Raw genomic sequence first — 13,571 nt, forward strand, 5'->3', positions numbered from 1 at the left:
GCAGCACAGCACGGTGACACAGTGTTCCAGCTCTGGATCATACAGACTGCACTGCATTCACTTCCCTACTCTGACAAATACAAAATGTGTGGCACTGGACAAGTAGCTTAAGCTCATTAAATTTTACTCGTTTTACCTGAAAAATAAAATAATATATGTGCCACAAAGGGTTCTCGTGAATTGTAAATGATACATAAAGTTATAGTAATAGCTAGTATATATTATACATACTTATTCTATACTAGGTAGTAAATATACTAGGTAGCATGCTTTAAATGCTACCACTTAGTATAGAATGAGCATATATATATAAGCATATATCATACAATCAGTATATATACGTATATATAATATATGCTAGCTATTACTACCCAATCCAAACGTTATCACATCAAAAATATTTAAACCATTTATTTTAGAAGCAAAAAGAACCAAAGCAATTACGGATACAATGCAATTAATATTCTACCTGTATGCCATCCTATTCAAGGATTCAATATTGGCCAAAATCAAAAATTGAAATAAAGATTGCAAACTGTAAGATAATTTTTTAAATGTTAGAAAAGAAACCTATGAGGCAGGAGAATAGGGTTTAGAGGCAGGGAACCTGAGGCCAATTCATACTGACTTTCTAGAAGTAAATCAAAAGGAAAACTCAACTTTCCATGCCCAAGTAACAAAAGGATCAGAGACTACTTCCTTTGCAAAACCCTCCACCCTCTTCCCACGGCAGAGGCAAAATGGAAAGTAGCTCTGATTTGGTCCCCTCCCACAACCAATCAGACTGGTCACAGTATTTATTTGCATAGGGGTGTAACTTTGTAACTTCACTTCAGCATCTAATTGGTCCCCTCCAGCAGCCAATCAGACTGACTGCAGGCCAAATCTTCTTGTATAACTTCACCTTCAGCCTCTGATTGGTCACTTTCTGCAACCAATCAGAATGGTTGTGGGCCACTACTTCATTTACACAGAGTGTAAACCAAATAAGCAACAGGAAACCTCTAGAGTGTATTTAAACTCCAGAAAATTCTATAACTGGAGCTCTTGATCCACTTGCTCAAGCCCACTCCTACTCTGTGGAGTGTACTTTTGTTTCAATAAATCTGTGTTTTTCTTTCATTGCTTTCTGCATTTTATCCAATTCTTTATTCAAAATGCCAAAGACCTGGACACCCTCCACTGGTAACACCTAGACTCTGATTCTTTCTTCAATAATTAGATTTCATCACTGTTTGATACCTAAAAGTGTAAAATAAAGGTTACATACTGTAACACAGCTTTTTAAAAAAAATGCTAGAAAAGAAACCCAGATTTTTCCTTTTTCTTTAATAATTAGATTTCATTGCTGTTTGATGCATATCCCTACTAGCTTATTCCAGAACCAGGTTTATTTATTGCTATAAAGTAAAATATAATCATTAAAGATTGGGCATTGAAAAAGACATTTAGATAGGAGATTATGTTGGAATTAATTTTAATGTAGACAAGACTCTGCTAAGAGGAAAATACATAGCAACATAAATATGCAAGGGAATTCAGCAGACTAGCCAAATATCCCAGACAGGAGAAATTTTGAACATGATCAATAAAATAAAAAGTAGCAAATAAATCAACTCAATTTAATGACATGGGAATTCTAGGTTGAACTTACTTCATTTGAATTTTAGATAGATCTTGGAATTAGGTTAACAAGGCTTTGTAATGATCTGCTTTCTTTTTGCTTACTCTGGGAATTAAGAAAATAGCAGAGTTTGCTGGCACAACTCAAGTCTTCCGAGGAATTTGCTTCATTAATCTTCAGGGAATTTAATGACTTATTGGGTCAGATGTCTTTTGAAACCTAAACTAGGAATCCAAATAAATTTCAAAACTAATGAGAACTTGAATTTGGGTTTTCATAGATAATTGTTACATTGCTAGCTTTTTTTTCCCTCAGTTTATTTTAACATCTAATTTTTCTTAAAATCTGAATAAACAGAGCCAGAAATGATGGCAAGTGCCCGTAGTGCCAGCTACTCAGGAGGCCGAGGTGGGAGGATACCTTGAGGCAGGAGTTTGAGGCCAGTCTGAACAACAATATAGAGACCCTGTCTGTAAAATTAAAAAATAAAATTGAACATATAAAACCTACAATGATATCAAAACAATCTTCCCCGTTTGTGTTTGCATTTTTAAAATGTGTTTTGAGCATTTAACTTTGATTTGTTTTTTGTGCATGCATTATCTTAAGGTTTTCATACAAATGCAAAGATTAAACTCATGACAATAAAATGAAAAATATCTCAAAATAATGCCCTTTCATTATTAACACATTCAGATACACAAACACGCTCCATTTGATGCTAAGATCACTTCTACTTAATCTTAAATTGTAATGATATTATTAATGTTTTTCAGAATTACATTCATTAACATTTCTAGACTGCCCTCTATGATCCAGGAAATGGTCTGTATGTTTTATATGTGTTAATTTAATCTTTATAATAACTCTGAGGTTGGTATTACTATCACCTCCATTTTATAGACCAAATAAGTAAAAAGCAGAGAGAGTATGTGATCTTGCCAATATCACCCAGATAGGAAATGGCAGAGCTAAGATTTGAATCTAGCAAGCACTCCAGTAGATAATCTCAATTATCACACTCTATTGCCTCTACTGTGTAACAAGGTATACAGCAATTGTACATGTATGCCTTGTTATTTAGAAGAAACAAAAATAGAGTTTCACGTAGAAGTATTTGGAAATAAAATGTTGTCTCTATCTCAAAAGACTTAAGCAAATAATAGATGACATGATTCATTATATTATTTCTTTCTTCTGTATATTTAAAATCTTTTTCCTAATAAAAATAATCTTACATTGAAACATTATGCTCATTTGAATGATGTAGCCTCTTTGGAAATAAAACTCAACTTTTTTTTATTAATACTATATGTAGAATAAGAAAGTGAAATCCACCCAATTTCCTCAAAGAATTAATGTCTGCACTGTTTTTGAATAAACACAGAAATTGACCCAGCTGGTCTTAAAGCTTGAAACTTATATTTACCTTCTCTGAATTCCTTTCTCTGGAAACCAATCATCAGGCCTCCCCAGGAACTGAAACTCACCAAGTCACCACATCCAGACAATGAGACACCAGATCCCCTCCTAATTCCTGTTTTTCCTGCATATAGTTTCATTTCTTTCATGCTATATAAACCTCCAATTTTAGTCAGTTGAGTAGACAGATTTGAGACTTATCTCCCATCTCCTCAGCTGCAACACCCAAATAAAGCTTTCTTCCCTGGCAATATTCTTTGTCTCAGTGACTGGCTTTCTGTGCATCAAGCAACGAGACATAGACTGAACCCCTGTTGTTTTGTTAACAGAACTTAGTTCTGATGGAAGAACATAATAAGCCTGAGTTCATGTTTCACAAATATTCATAGTTGGAACCAAAAATCTTGACACTTACATCACTTGTAGTAATTACAGACAAATATTCTAACTCCACTACTTATTCTCCAACTTCAATTAATTTTGGACCTAGAGAAACTACATTGTCTAACTCTCCTCTTAGTCCTGATGGCTGTCCCCAGGGACAAAAGAGAGAAGATGAGGCAATACTGTCCACTGCCATTCTCATCTGCATCCAGTCCCATTAGATGAAACTAAGAAAGCAAATGTCTATCTTAAACATTAATTCAAGTATCATCCATAGTAAAAGTTAGCTTTATTATTTCCTGTCTTCATTTTGCTTCCACTAACCTTGAAGCAAAATTAACATTTTCATTTCCACCATGCTTACAATACAGCACCACTTTAAAAGGTGAACACATCTTCACAAACACTATGAAAATATGGGTACACAAATTTAACAAGCATGATCTCAGCGATTACTGTATACTATAAAATAAACTAAATATTATTTCTACCTCAAATTGCTAAAAATTTAGTGGAGAAGATCAAACCTTGTACACATATTCTATCATATAAGGTATTGTACCATTAAAGCCAAAAATGCATTACAAGTTGCTTAGAACACTCATAGGAAGGACTACCATTTGCTACCTACAAAAAAAAACAAGGAAGGCTTAAAAGAGTTATTATTTAAATTGGGTTTTTAAGTAAAGCATTTGATTGGAAGAATTGTATGGTATCATGATCAGGTAATTAGCATGATTAGTCATGTTAACATTATCTAGCATAAGTTAACTGGACACAGGAAAGATTTTCTTAAATATCCAGTAAGGCCATATGTGCCTTATATCCTTCCATGAGAATCATGGCTCATCCAATAATTTATCCCAGTTATAACTGAGTAGTTTGTTTTGTTTTCTGAGGTTTGATTGTTTTTGAGACAGGGTCTCACTGTCACCCTGGCTGGAGTGCAGTGACACAATATCAGCTCACTGCAGCCCCGACCTGTTGGGCTCAAGCAATCCTCCCGCCTCAGCCTCCCAAGTAGCTGGGACTACACATGTACCCCACCATGCCTGGCTAATTTTAGTATTTTTTTTGTGGAGACAGGGTTTCACCATATTGCCCAGGCTGGTCTTAAACTCCTGGGCTCAAGTGTTCTGCCTGCCTCAGCCTTCTGAAGTGCTGGGATTACAGGTGTGCACCACCATGCCTGGCCTCTACCTGTGTTTTTAAGTTTCAAGAGGAAAACCTGTTTAAATAACCAAAGCCATAATTTTTATATTATACAATCGTAAGGAGACATTAATTCTATACTTAACTTCAGCCACTGCTTTAGCTAAATCTGGCTGTATTTATTTTATAGCCACAAGGTGAATATGAATAGCATTGATCTAAGTAGAGGAACGTAGATAACTATAAAATTCCCTTGAGGAATTGTCTTATACCAAAGTCCTTGAAGAGCATAAACTTCCCCACAAACTGACTAATTCGGATGCAGCTAATAGAAAGCTTTCACTCTAAAGGAAGCATTGATCAACTTTAAATACTTGTTTTACCTTTGAGGCCATGCATCATCATTATAATGAACAAAATCAATAGATTACACTCGAATGTATCCTTTCTATACAAACATGAACCTGGTGCTACACCAGCCTAATAAACACGAAAGAACAGTAGAAATCAGGAAATTCCAAATTTCATCCTGATGCCAACATGTACTAATCTCATGACCTTCTTTGTATGATTTACTTCTATTATGAAGGCTGCTACTACTTCATCTCTACTCATGTCCCATACTCCCCTCCCCTGCCCCCACATTCCCCTAAATGCTGGTGTTCTGAGGAGTCTATCTTGTACTGTCTTAAGGTATTTTTTTTTTTTTTTAATGTTGTGTAGATGTGTGAGGCAGGCTGAAAGTAGACAATAAGGAGTAGTGGTATGACAGCAGGCTGGAGAATATGTTATATCCAAAGGTATTCAAATTCATTTTGTTTTTAGCTTTGTATAAGCATGCCAAAATTTATCTGTAGATGAATCTGGCCTCGCTATATATGTAACTTCACACTTGCTCGAGAAATTTCAGCCACTTGTTTTCAAATTCCCCTCATAAGCTAAACATAAAACTCTATTCTAGGCCACTCTCCTAAGCAACCAAACTAAATACTTAGCTGCCTACTACGAATCTCCTCTTGAATATCCTTGAGCAAGTTTTTGGTATAAATGTTCTTGACTTTTAAAAATCTTTGTCTGAAACACTGCAGGCCTTCCAAATCTACAATTATATACAGATTTCTTGGCAGACCTGAATGTTTTCTTCCATTAAATCCTTGATGATTATATCTGATACATGTGCTTTGACTTGATCTCTGGGAAGACAGGACTTATGAATACACCTATGAATTCCGACCTTCATATTTATTAACTTTGTTCCCACATTTTTTACTTTTCTGGCATTTGAAGAGTACTTCTCAAACTTTTTCTGAGGATTGATAAACAATTCAATTGTCAAATTTGTTAGGATTATTGATAAACAATTCACATAGTCAAATTCTCCATGAGAATTTTGTTTTGCTGGTTTTCGTTTTGATGGTTTTAGTCTACTTTTTATAGATCATTGACTGGCTCTTTCTTTGGGGACAGTAAGCATATATTCAACATTGTTTTTCTGCCTGATGTATCTGACATAACTATCTTAGAGAAAAATTTTCCTCTGTGTCTTTAATACTTACTTTACTGTTACTGACTATCTCATGGATTTCTCCATTGACTAGATTTTACTTTGTTAGTCTTAAATGAAGAAAGACCTATCCAGTCTCAAGAGTGGGAAGTAGTCTGATGGTACAGATTTTTTTTCCCCAAGGACTTGTCTTTGGTGCTGTCATATTTATAACTACAGAAGTGATAATGATATAAAACATTTGGTCCTGCCACTGGTCAACAATAGGGCAAGCATTTTCTTCAAGGTATGTATTTCATTGCAAATCCTCTAGATTATAGAGACCTATACAAGTCTGGACTAAGGGTGGGATAGTAGGGACAGGGTCTTTCTAAAAATGAAAGTATGGGGAACAAAAATGGGGAAGTAAGTCTGGAATATAATTATGACATGTTCTTAAGCTATACTTCAGAACATTCCTTTTACAGTTGTGTGAAATGAAGCTTTAATATGAACTTAGATTTATTGGGAAAGAAAGTTTGAGTGATTACAATGTGTACTCGATATTTTAAGAGTTATGTCAGCTGCTATAAGTGCGTAAGAGCTGCTCTCTGGGAACTTAAACTCTTAAGGAGGGACTCTAAGATAATAATTCACAAAGATTGGCTGTGCCTTCAAGGAGGAGAAACTTTCATTTCACTGCCAAACATTACATGTTCCGCTTAGGAAAGTTACTGGTAAAGTTTCTGCAGGGTATTAAACACCAAAAAAAGAGTCAGTAATAAGTGACAAAGATCTTGACAATGGAAAAAGATATATGAATGTTTATAAATTTATATAATAATGTATCATAATTAAATGTATTTAAAATTTATAATCATAAAATGAGATAATTTCGTTAGCTCTTAAGAACATATTTGAGACCAATGTCTAAACTTAGATGATTGTATTAGAGCAGTGAAAGGAAATGATTGATATGAGTACTAGGAAATCCTGGAAATGATCACTAATCTACCAGTCTTAGGAGTTGGAAAACAAATCATCTCCAGCAGAACTGGTGAAAAAGTTAAAATAACCAGAGCCTCAGGATTTATAATCTTTTAGTTATACCCAGGAGGTATAATATCTAAAATAGAAACTTTATTTAGCGCTTGTTTTTTTTTTGTTTCTGAGACGGAGTCTCGCTCTGTTGCGCAGGCTTGAGTGCAGTGGCACGATCTCGGCTCACTGCAAGCTCCGCCTCCCGGGTTCACGCTATTCTCCTGCCTCAGCCTCCCAAGTAGTTGGGACTACAGATGCCCGCCACCATGCCTAGCTAAATTAAAAAAATTTTTTTTTTAGTAGAGACAGGGTTTCACCGTGTTAGCCAGGATGGTCTCGATCTCTTGACCTTGTGATCTGCCTGCCTCAGCCTCCCAGAGTGCTGGGATTACAGGTATGAGCCACTGTGCCCGGCCAGCTCTTTTAAGTTAAATTTGTCCTAAGGTTACCTTTGTATTTTGAATTTCTTTACAGTAAACTGCAACCTAACTTAGTATGTTAACAAACTGCAACCTACTTTAAAAGTATATTCTTGTAACTAATAATTGAGTCTCAGCTAATCATAGCAGCTGAGTTTCAGCCAATCACAGGCTATGTCCACAGAAGGCAAATGCTACATCATGCCCAAGTAAGGTAAATGCCCAGCTATCACCATGCCCAAGTAAGGTAAATGTCCAGCTATAACCAATCAAGCTGTTTCTATACATCACTTCCTTTGTCTGTCTACAAATACTGCCTGGCCATGTTGCTGGGTGGGGCTCTGTCCTAGTTTTCAGTACTGCCTGATTCATGAATCATTCGTTATACAAATAAACTCGGGTAAATTTAATTTATCCACAATTTCTTTCAACAGCCCACGGATATTAATCCCCATTGAAACACACTGAGGACTAAATTTATTAATAATGTTATCTCAGCAGTTAGTATGCCAATTAGCCCCACTGTTTTGTTAGATAGTTGATATAGATGTATGAGATTGTAAAGTTACATTTTATAATCTCAAATGACAAATTTTTAATGAGGAATATGACATTGTAGAATTTGAACAATAAAAATACATAGCTAAACTAGCATGTAGAAAAGTGAGAGCAAAGAACAGTGATAGTAGCCAAATTCAAACAAAAACAATGTGATGATATTATGATTTGTGAACACCTGGTATATAAAATACCAGCCAATGCATATATAAAGTTGTAAAGAAAAGATCCAATTAAATCTACCCCCTATTGCAAAACTTTTGGTGAGGGTGAGTAAATTTCATCATCGATAGGAGTCTAACTTCATGAAATAAGTAACAATCTTTTTTAAAAAAATGTAAATACTGAAAATTGCTAACTAGAATATCAAAGTACAACGTGTATTTACAGTTCTTAACTTTCACTGTAAGATAGTAAATATTTCTATTGCAGAAAACAATTTGATCATTAGTTATCAAAATGCATTAGGAGATATTAGAAAAAACTCAGTGCAGCACCTAATTTTATATTCATTTTACTATAGAAAAATTATCTCCCCCAAAGGGTTTGATTATATTTAAAAGATAACAGTCACTCAGATGAATGAGTGGAGTGTTTGCACTAACTTTAATATGTCAGGAAGAACAAATTGAAAATATGTGCAAAAACTGCTGATTAATGATCTCTCAATTACTATCCTCTCTCTTCTCTCTTTAGTAATATAACTTTACATGTTAGTTGGGTATGTACACATGGGTCAAGGGTTAGGGGGAGTACTCCATACCCTCTTGCAACAAGGCAAGGCTGTTCACTAAGTTGTGGACAATGGGCACAGACAGCGGTGATGTATGCAAACTCTGAGACATGCCCCTAAAGGCAAAGGGCATGTCTCCCATTGTCACTTGCCTCTCTCCTCTAATCTAGAACGCAGAAAGAATCATGGATATTGGAACACCGATCTTGGAGCACAACATGGAAGAGCTACATTGAGGAAAGCAGAGAATGGGGAGAAGAACCTTGTAGGCCTGGAAAGACAGGGAGTTGCCGTATTAGCCAGTGTACCCAGAATGTTCCTAGAGAGGAATCAACTTCTGTCTAATTTGGGCCACTTTTACTTTAGGTATCTCTCTAACAGACAAACTGATATACTAACAAATACAACATAATTTGTTTTCATTCAAGGTTTAAGATCTTATAAAAGCATTAGCATTATATTCTAAAGCACTCTGAGCCTGTCCAGTGAAAAATTTTTAGTATACAATAAATTATCATATAGTTCTTTATAAATTCTCAGAAAAATACACATGAAATATTCCAAATACAGAAAACTGAATGATGTCACAAGGATTAACTTTGTATTTCACACTCAGGTTGATTTGGCATGATAATTTATTGGTTTTTTGTTTTATACAGCATTCTACAAGTAGAATCATATTTCCTCATGTAATTCCTCCCATTTTTTCTCTTAACAAATTACATTCTTGCTTTACTTGAGCAATGACAGTCTTAAATATGGCCAAATGCAATAATTATTTACATAGTGCTTACATACATCAGCAATATTCAGATTTGTGTGTGTAAAATAATATTTTACCCAGTATTAAGAAATGCATATTAATATACAGATTTCACAGATATGTAAACAACCTCACTTTGGCTCAGAAAATTTCGCAAGTCAATGAGCCTGAAAAAACATGGGCTTCCCATGTCGAGGGCAAAATCTGAATACCGGAAGACAAGTAATCGAAACAGTGAAAAACTATTTGAATGTACTAGATTATCTTTTAATATAATGCTGAGCAGCCTATGAGGAAATAATGTCTCTGTACATTAATGATGGTAGAACCTGGTCTGGTCCTTTTTGTAAGTGATATTACACTATATATCAAAATTCATTAAAATGTCAAAAATTCCCACTTTTGGGAATCCTAAAAATAAGTTTAAAACTTTGAAGAAAAATGTTTATGTGTAAAGATGTATTGATATTTATGTGAATATTCACAAAGGAAAATTAAACTCCAAGGTAGAAGTGGAGTTAATTGAATCGTGTACATCAACTCAAAAGAATGATCCAACAACTATTTCACAAGATAAAAAATGATTATGCCACTTAATAACTTGTGTACTTAATGAATCATGCAGGGCCGGGCACGGTGGCTCACACCTGTAATCCCAGCACTTTGAGAGGCCGAGGTGGGTGGATCACGAGGTCAGGAGATCAAGACCATCCTGGCTAACACGGTGAAACCCCGTTTCTACTAAAAAATACAAAAAAATTAGCTGGGTGTGGTGGCGGCACCTGTAGTCCCAGCTACTCAGGAGGCTGAGGCAGGAGAATGGCATGAACCCAGGAGGTGGAGCTTGCAGTGAGCCGAGATTGCACCACTGCACTCCAGCCTGAGTGACAGAGCAATACTGTCTCGAAAAAAAAAAAAAAAAAAGAATCACGCAAATAAGTAAACACATGTTGATGAGAAAGTTTTAAAAATGTAACAAAAAACCAACATGCTTATAGTAGGGTAAGAGTAATGAATGCCATTTTCTTCCCTCCTTTTGACTATTAAATTCTATAATGTGGTCATATTCGTTATCCGTTTAAGTATATTCTTTATGTATAAGTATATATTGTCATTAGAATCTAAGAATATCTAGAACTGAAATGAACTTTATGGATCACCTATTCATTTGTATCATGTCTTAGATTAGAGAGTAACAGTTCAAATTTTAATAGGTGTTAAAGCCCTAGGATGACTATAATTTTAGGGCTAGATTAGGGCATGAATTATTCTGATTCCTATTCTAGTTCACTTTGCACGAAACAACACTCTTTGCGAATTATTCTGATAATGTTATTGTTTGTATATAAAGAAATTGAGTTTTCTCCAAATGCTGACCATCATTATTTTAAATTTAAATGTGGACATTTTACTATTTATAAGGCTTGGATTTAATTTGCTAAATTTCACCTCATGGCAGAAAACTGAGAAGGAATCCTTTTCAGAAGCATAAATATATAACCCACAGTAGTATTAGCTACTATTTTTTAAGGTGAGAAAATGGGAAAAACAGGGTAAGTTTAATAAGTTCACTTACACATTTTTTTCCTCTCCCAAGAGAGTTTGATTTAAACATTTGAATGAACGTCAGTGAAGGCAAACTATGTAACAATATTAGAACAACTCAAGTATTACAAATAGTAACACATGCACTTTTCCACTTGTAGTGGACATATATGCTCAAATGGGCAACTTTGAAGCATTGATTGAAACTGGGGTGATAGTGACTAAAAAGTCATATTGACATTTTCCATATAATTGTTAAAATCTTGAACAAAGGAAAATGACCAATTTCAATGTAAAATAAAAATTAATTTCTAAATAATGAGCAAACCTAAATAAAACTGTTTGACATATAAATGTAACTTCTTTAATTAGTTTAGAGAAAAAATACTTATTTGCAGTATTGGTTTCATTATCTTTATGCAATCCTTAATTGGAGGATTGCATGTCAGTGCCATTCACTTTATTATAAGTCTTTGTCATCACTTTACAAATTAAATATTAAATAAATGTTGCAATTTATGTAGCAGGAAGGTTCATGAAGATTTCGTATATATTTTTAAATAAGTTTAAAAATATCAAGTGCTAATTATAATGGTGAAACTAAACATCTCTTCAAAAATGGTACTTATTTTGATATCAATAAACCATTAAAACATTTTTAGTTGACAGTTTGTACTTAATAAGCCTCCTACATCATTAAAATAATATATACAATCATGATAAGAGGAAAGATGTCACTGAACACCACCTATGTCTAGAGGAAAAAAAATACTTTTCAAAACACCCTTAGCTCTTCAGCTATAAATTGGAGAAAATAAAACCTTCTTCATTCACAGTACTGTTGTAGGATCTAAGTAAAATAAGTTGTGTAAAGTGGTTAGTAGTATGGTTTGAGATGGTGGTGGTATAATTTGTTATAATTTGGGAAACTGTGACATTATGAAGGCATTATGTGTTTTCTCATTTTTTGAAGACCAGATAGACTTGTTTTATGTATTTTTTTCATTTTCTTCTTTTAAATAGCTGGAAGAAAATTCCATATAATAGTATATAAATATAATTATTTTGATTCAGATGAGAAATGTGTGAAACACATGTAGTACTTTTATTATATTTGTTTGCTGTGTTTACTGAAATACCCCAAGCTCTTAAAATAACTAAAATATAGGATGACCTTAACAAATACTTTTGTCTTAAGAAATAAGTATACGTAGGCATTTTTTGATTTAAGAGTCAAATACAAGAATTTTAAAAAATTAAGTGTAACCTTTATTAGATAACTTTGCAAATGTTTTCACCATAACTAAGTAATAAAACGTGTCCTCAATGTCTATCCAAATGTAGCAATATTAGAAGTAATTGATTAGCACTAAAATAATTCATGTTTTCAAGTCATTTAAATATGCACATTAGAGTCATTTATTTAAAAAGTCATATAGAGCAACTACTTTGTTTCAAAGACTGTACAAGCAGGGCAGGTTGTTGCATAGTTTCTGGGGTGCCATTCATATTGTAGTTGAAGTAAACGGTCCTCTCTGGTGTGCAAAGTTCAAGTCAAAGCAGATAGGTGTGGTGACCCTGGTGACAGGGGCCAGGATACAGAGGCAGATGCGATTTGATAGCTATTTTCAATATTGCTAACGGAGTCCAGACTATCACAGTTAGTACAGTGGACTGTGGTCTGGAAAAAGTGCAGTGAGGGTTCAGATCCAGAGGAACACATGTAAATTTTACTTAGAAGATGCCAAGAATAAGTTGTTAAAAATCACAAAATTCTTCATTATCTTGTATCTAACTAGTATCTTGCTCATGCAATCTAACATTGTCTTAAAAACTATAAATAGTGCTCCCTGATGTCACTAATAAAGTTGTCATAGCTGTTTAAAAAAAAAAAAAAAAACTAAACTAAAACTGCTAACTCAATTTATTCTACATAAGGCCAATCATTTTACTATAATTTTCTTTGAATTTAATGTAAAGCATTTAATACTCACATCGAGATCATCCTTTGCATTGTAGTAGACAACTTCATTGCTCTACAAAAAAAAAAGAATGCTTTATTGATTTGAATAAAAACAATACTGTATCAAATACTGAATACATTTTATGCATATTTAAAATAAACTCCTCGTAATCTTTCTTTCACAATGTATTCCACAATGATCCATAAAGATTAGCCACTATTTTTCCAGGAACGTATTAAAAACAGTTTATCAGTCATATTACATCTTGCATTGGGAAAAAGATCCCAGTGTAAGTCTGAGACCCATTTGTCAAGAAAAAAATAAGTGAAAAATTCTGAGTAAAATAAATTATACACAAACACATATATACACTGATATATTAACACACAATGAACAGGATAATTCAAGAAGCATGTAAGATACATGTCTTAATACTTTGTTGAAGCCATGATTTTTATATACACGCGCACAGAGTGTTGAAAT

The 13,571-nt window shown here is 34.0% G+C and overlaps 1 protein-coding gene across 4 annotated transcripts in view; it reads right to left on the reverse strand.

The window, feature by feature from the left end:
• The window catches only part of CACNA2D1 (calcium voltage-gated channel auxiliary subunit alpha2delta 1), a 504,363-nt gene that overhangs the window by 184,526 nt on the left and 306,266 nt on the right, over positions 1-13,571 (reverse strand). For all 4 annotated transcript variants that reach the window (XM_030822006.1, XM_030822005.1, XM_030822007.1 and 1 more), the window contains one exon: positions 13,119-13,160. In XM_030822006.1, the coding sequence (XP_030677866.1) occupies positions 13,119-13,160 (42 nt within the window). The remainder of the gene's footprint in view (positions 1-13,118; positions 13,161-13,571) is intronic.

Source organism: Nomascus leucogenys, chromosome 11, assembly GCF_006542625.1.
Source record: "Nomascus leucogenys isolate Asia chromosome 11, Asia_NLE_v1, whole genome shotgun sequence".
NCBI lineage: Eukaryota > Metazoa > Chordata > Mammalia > Primates > Hylobatidae > Nomascus > Nomascus leucogenys.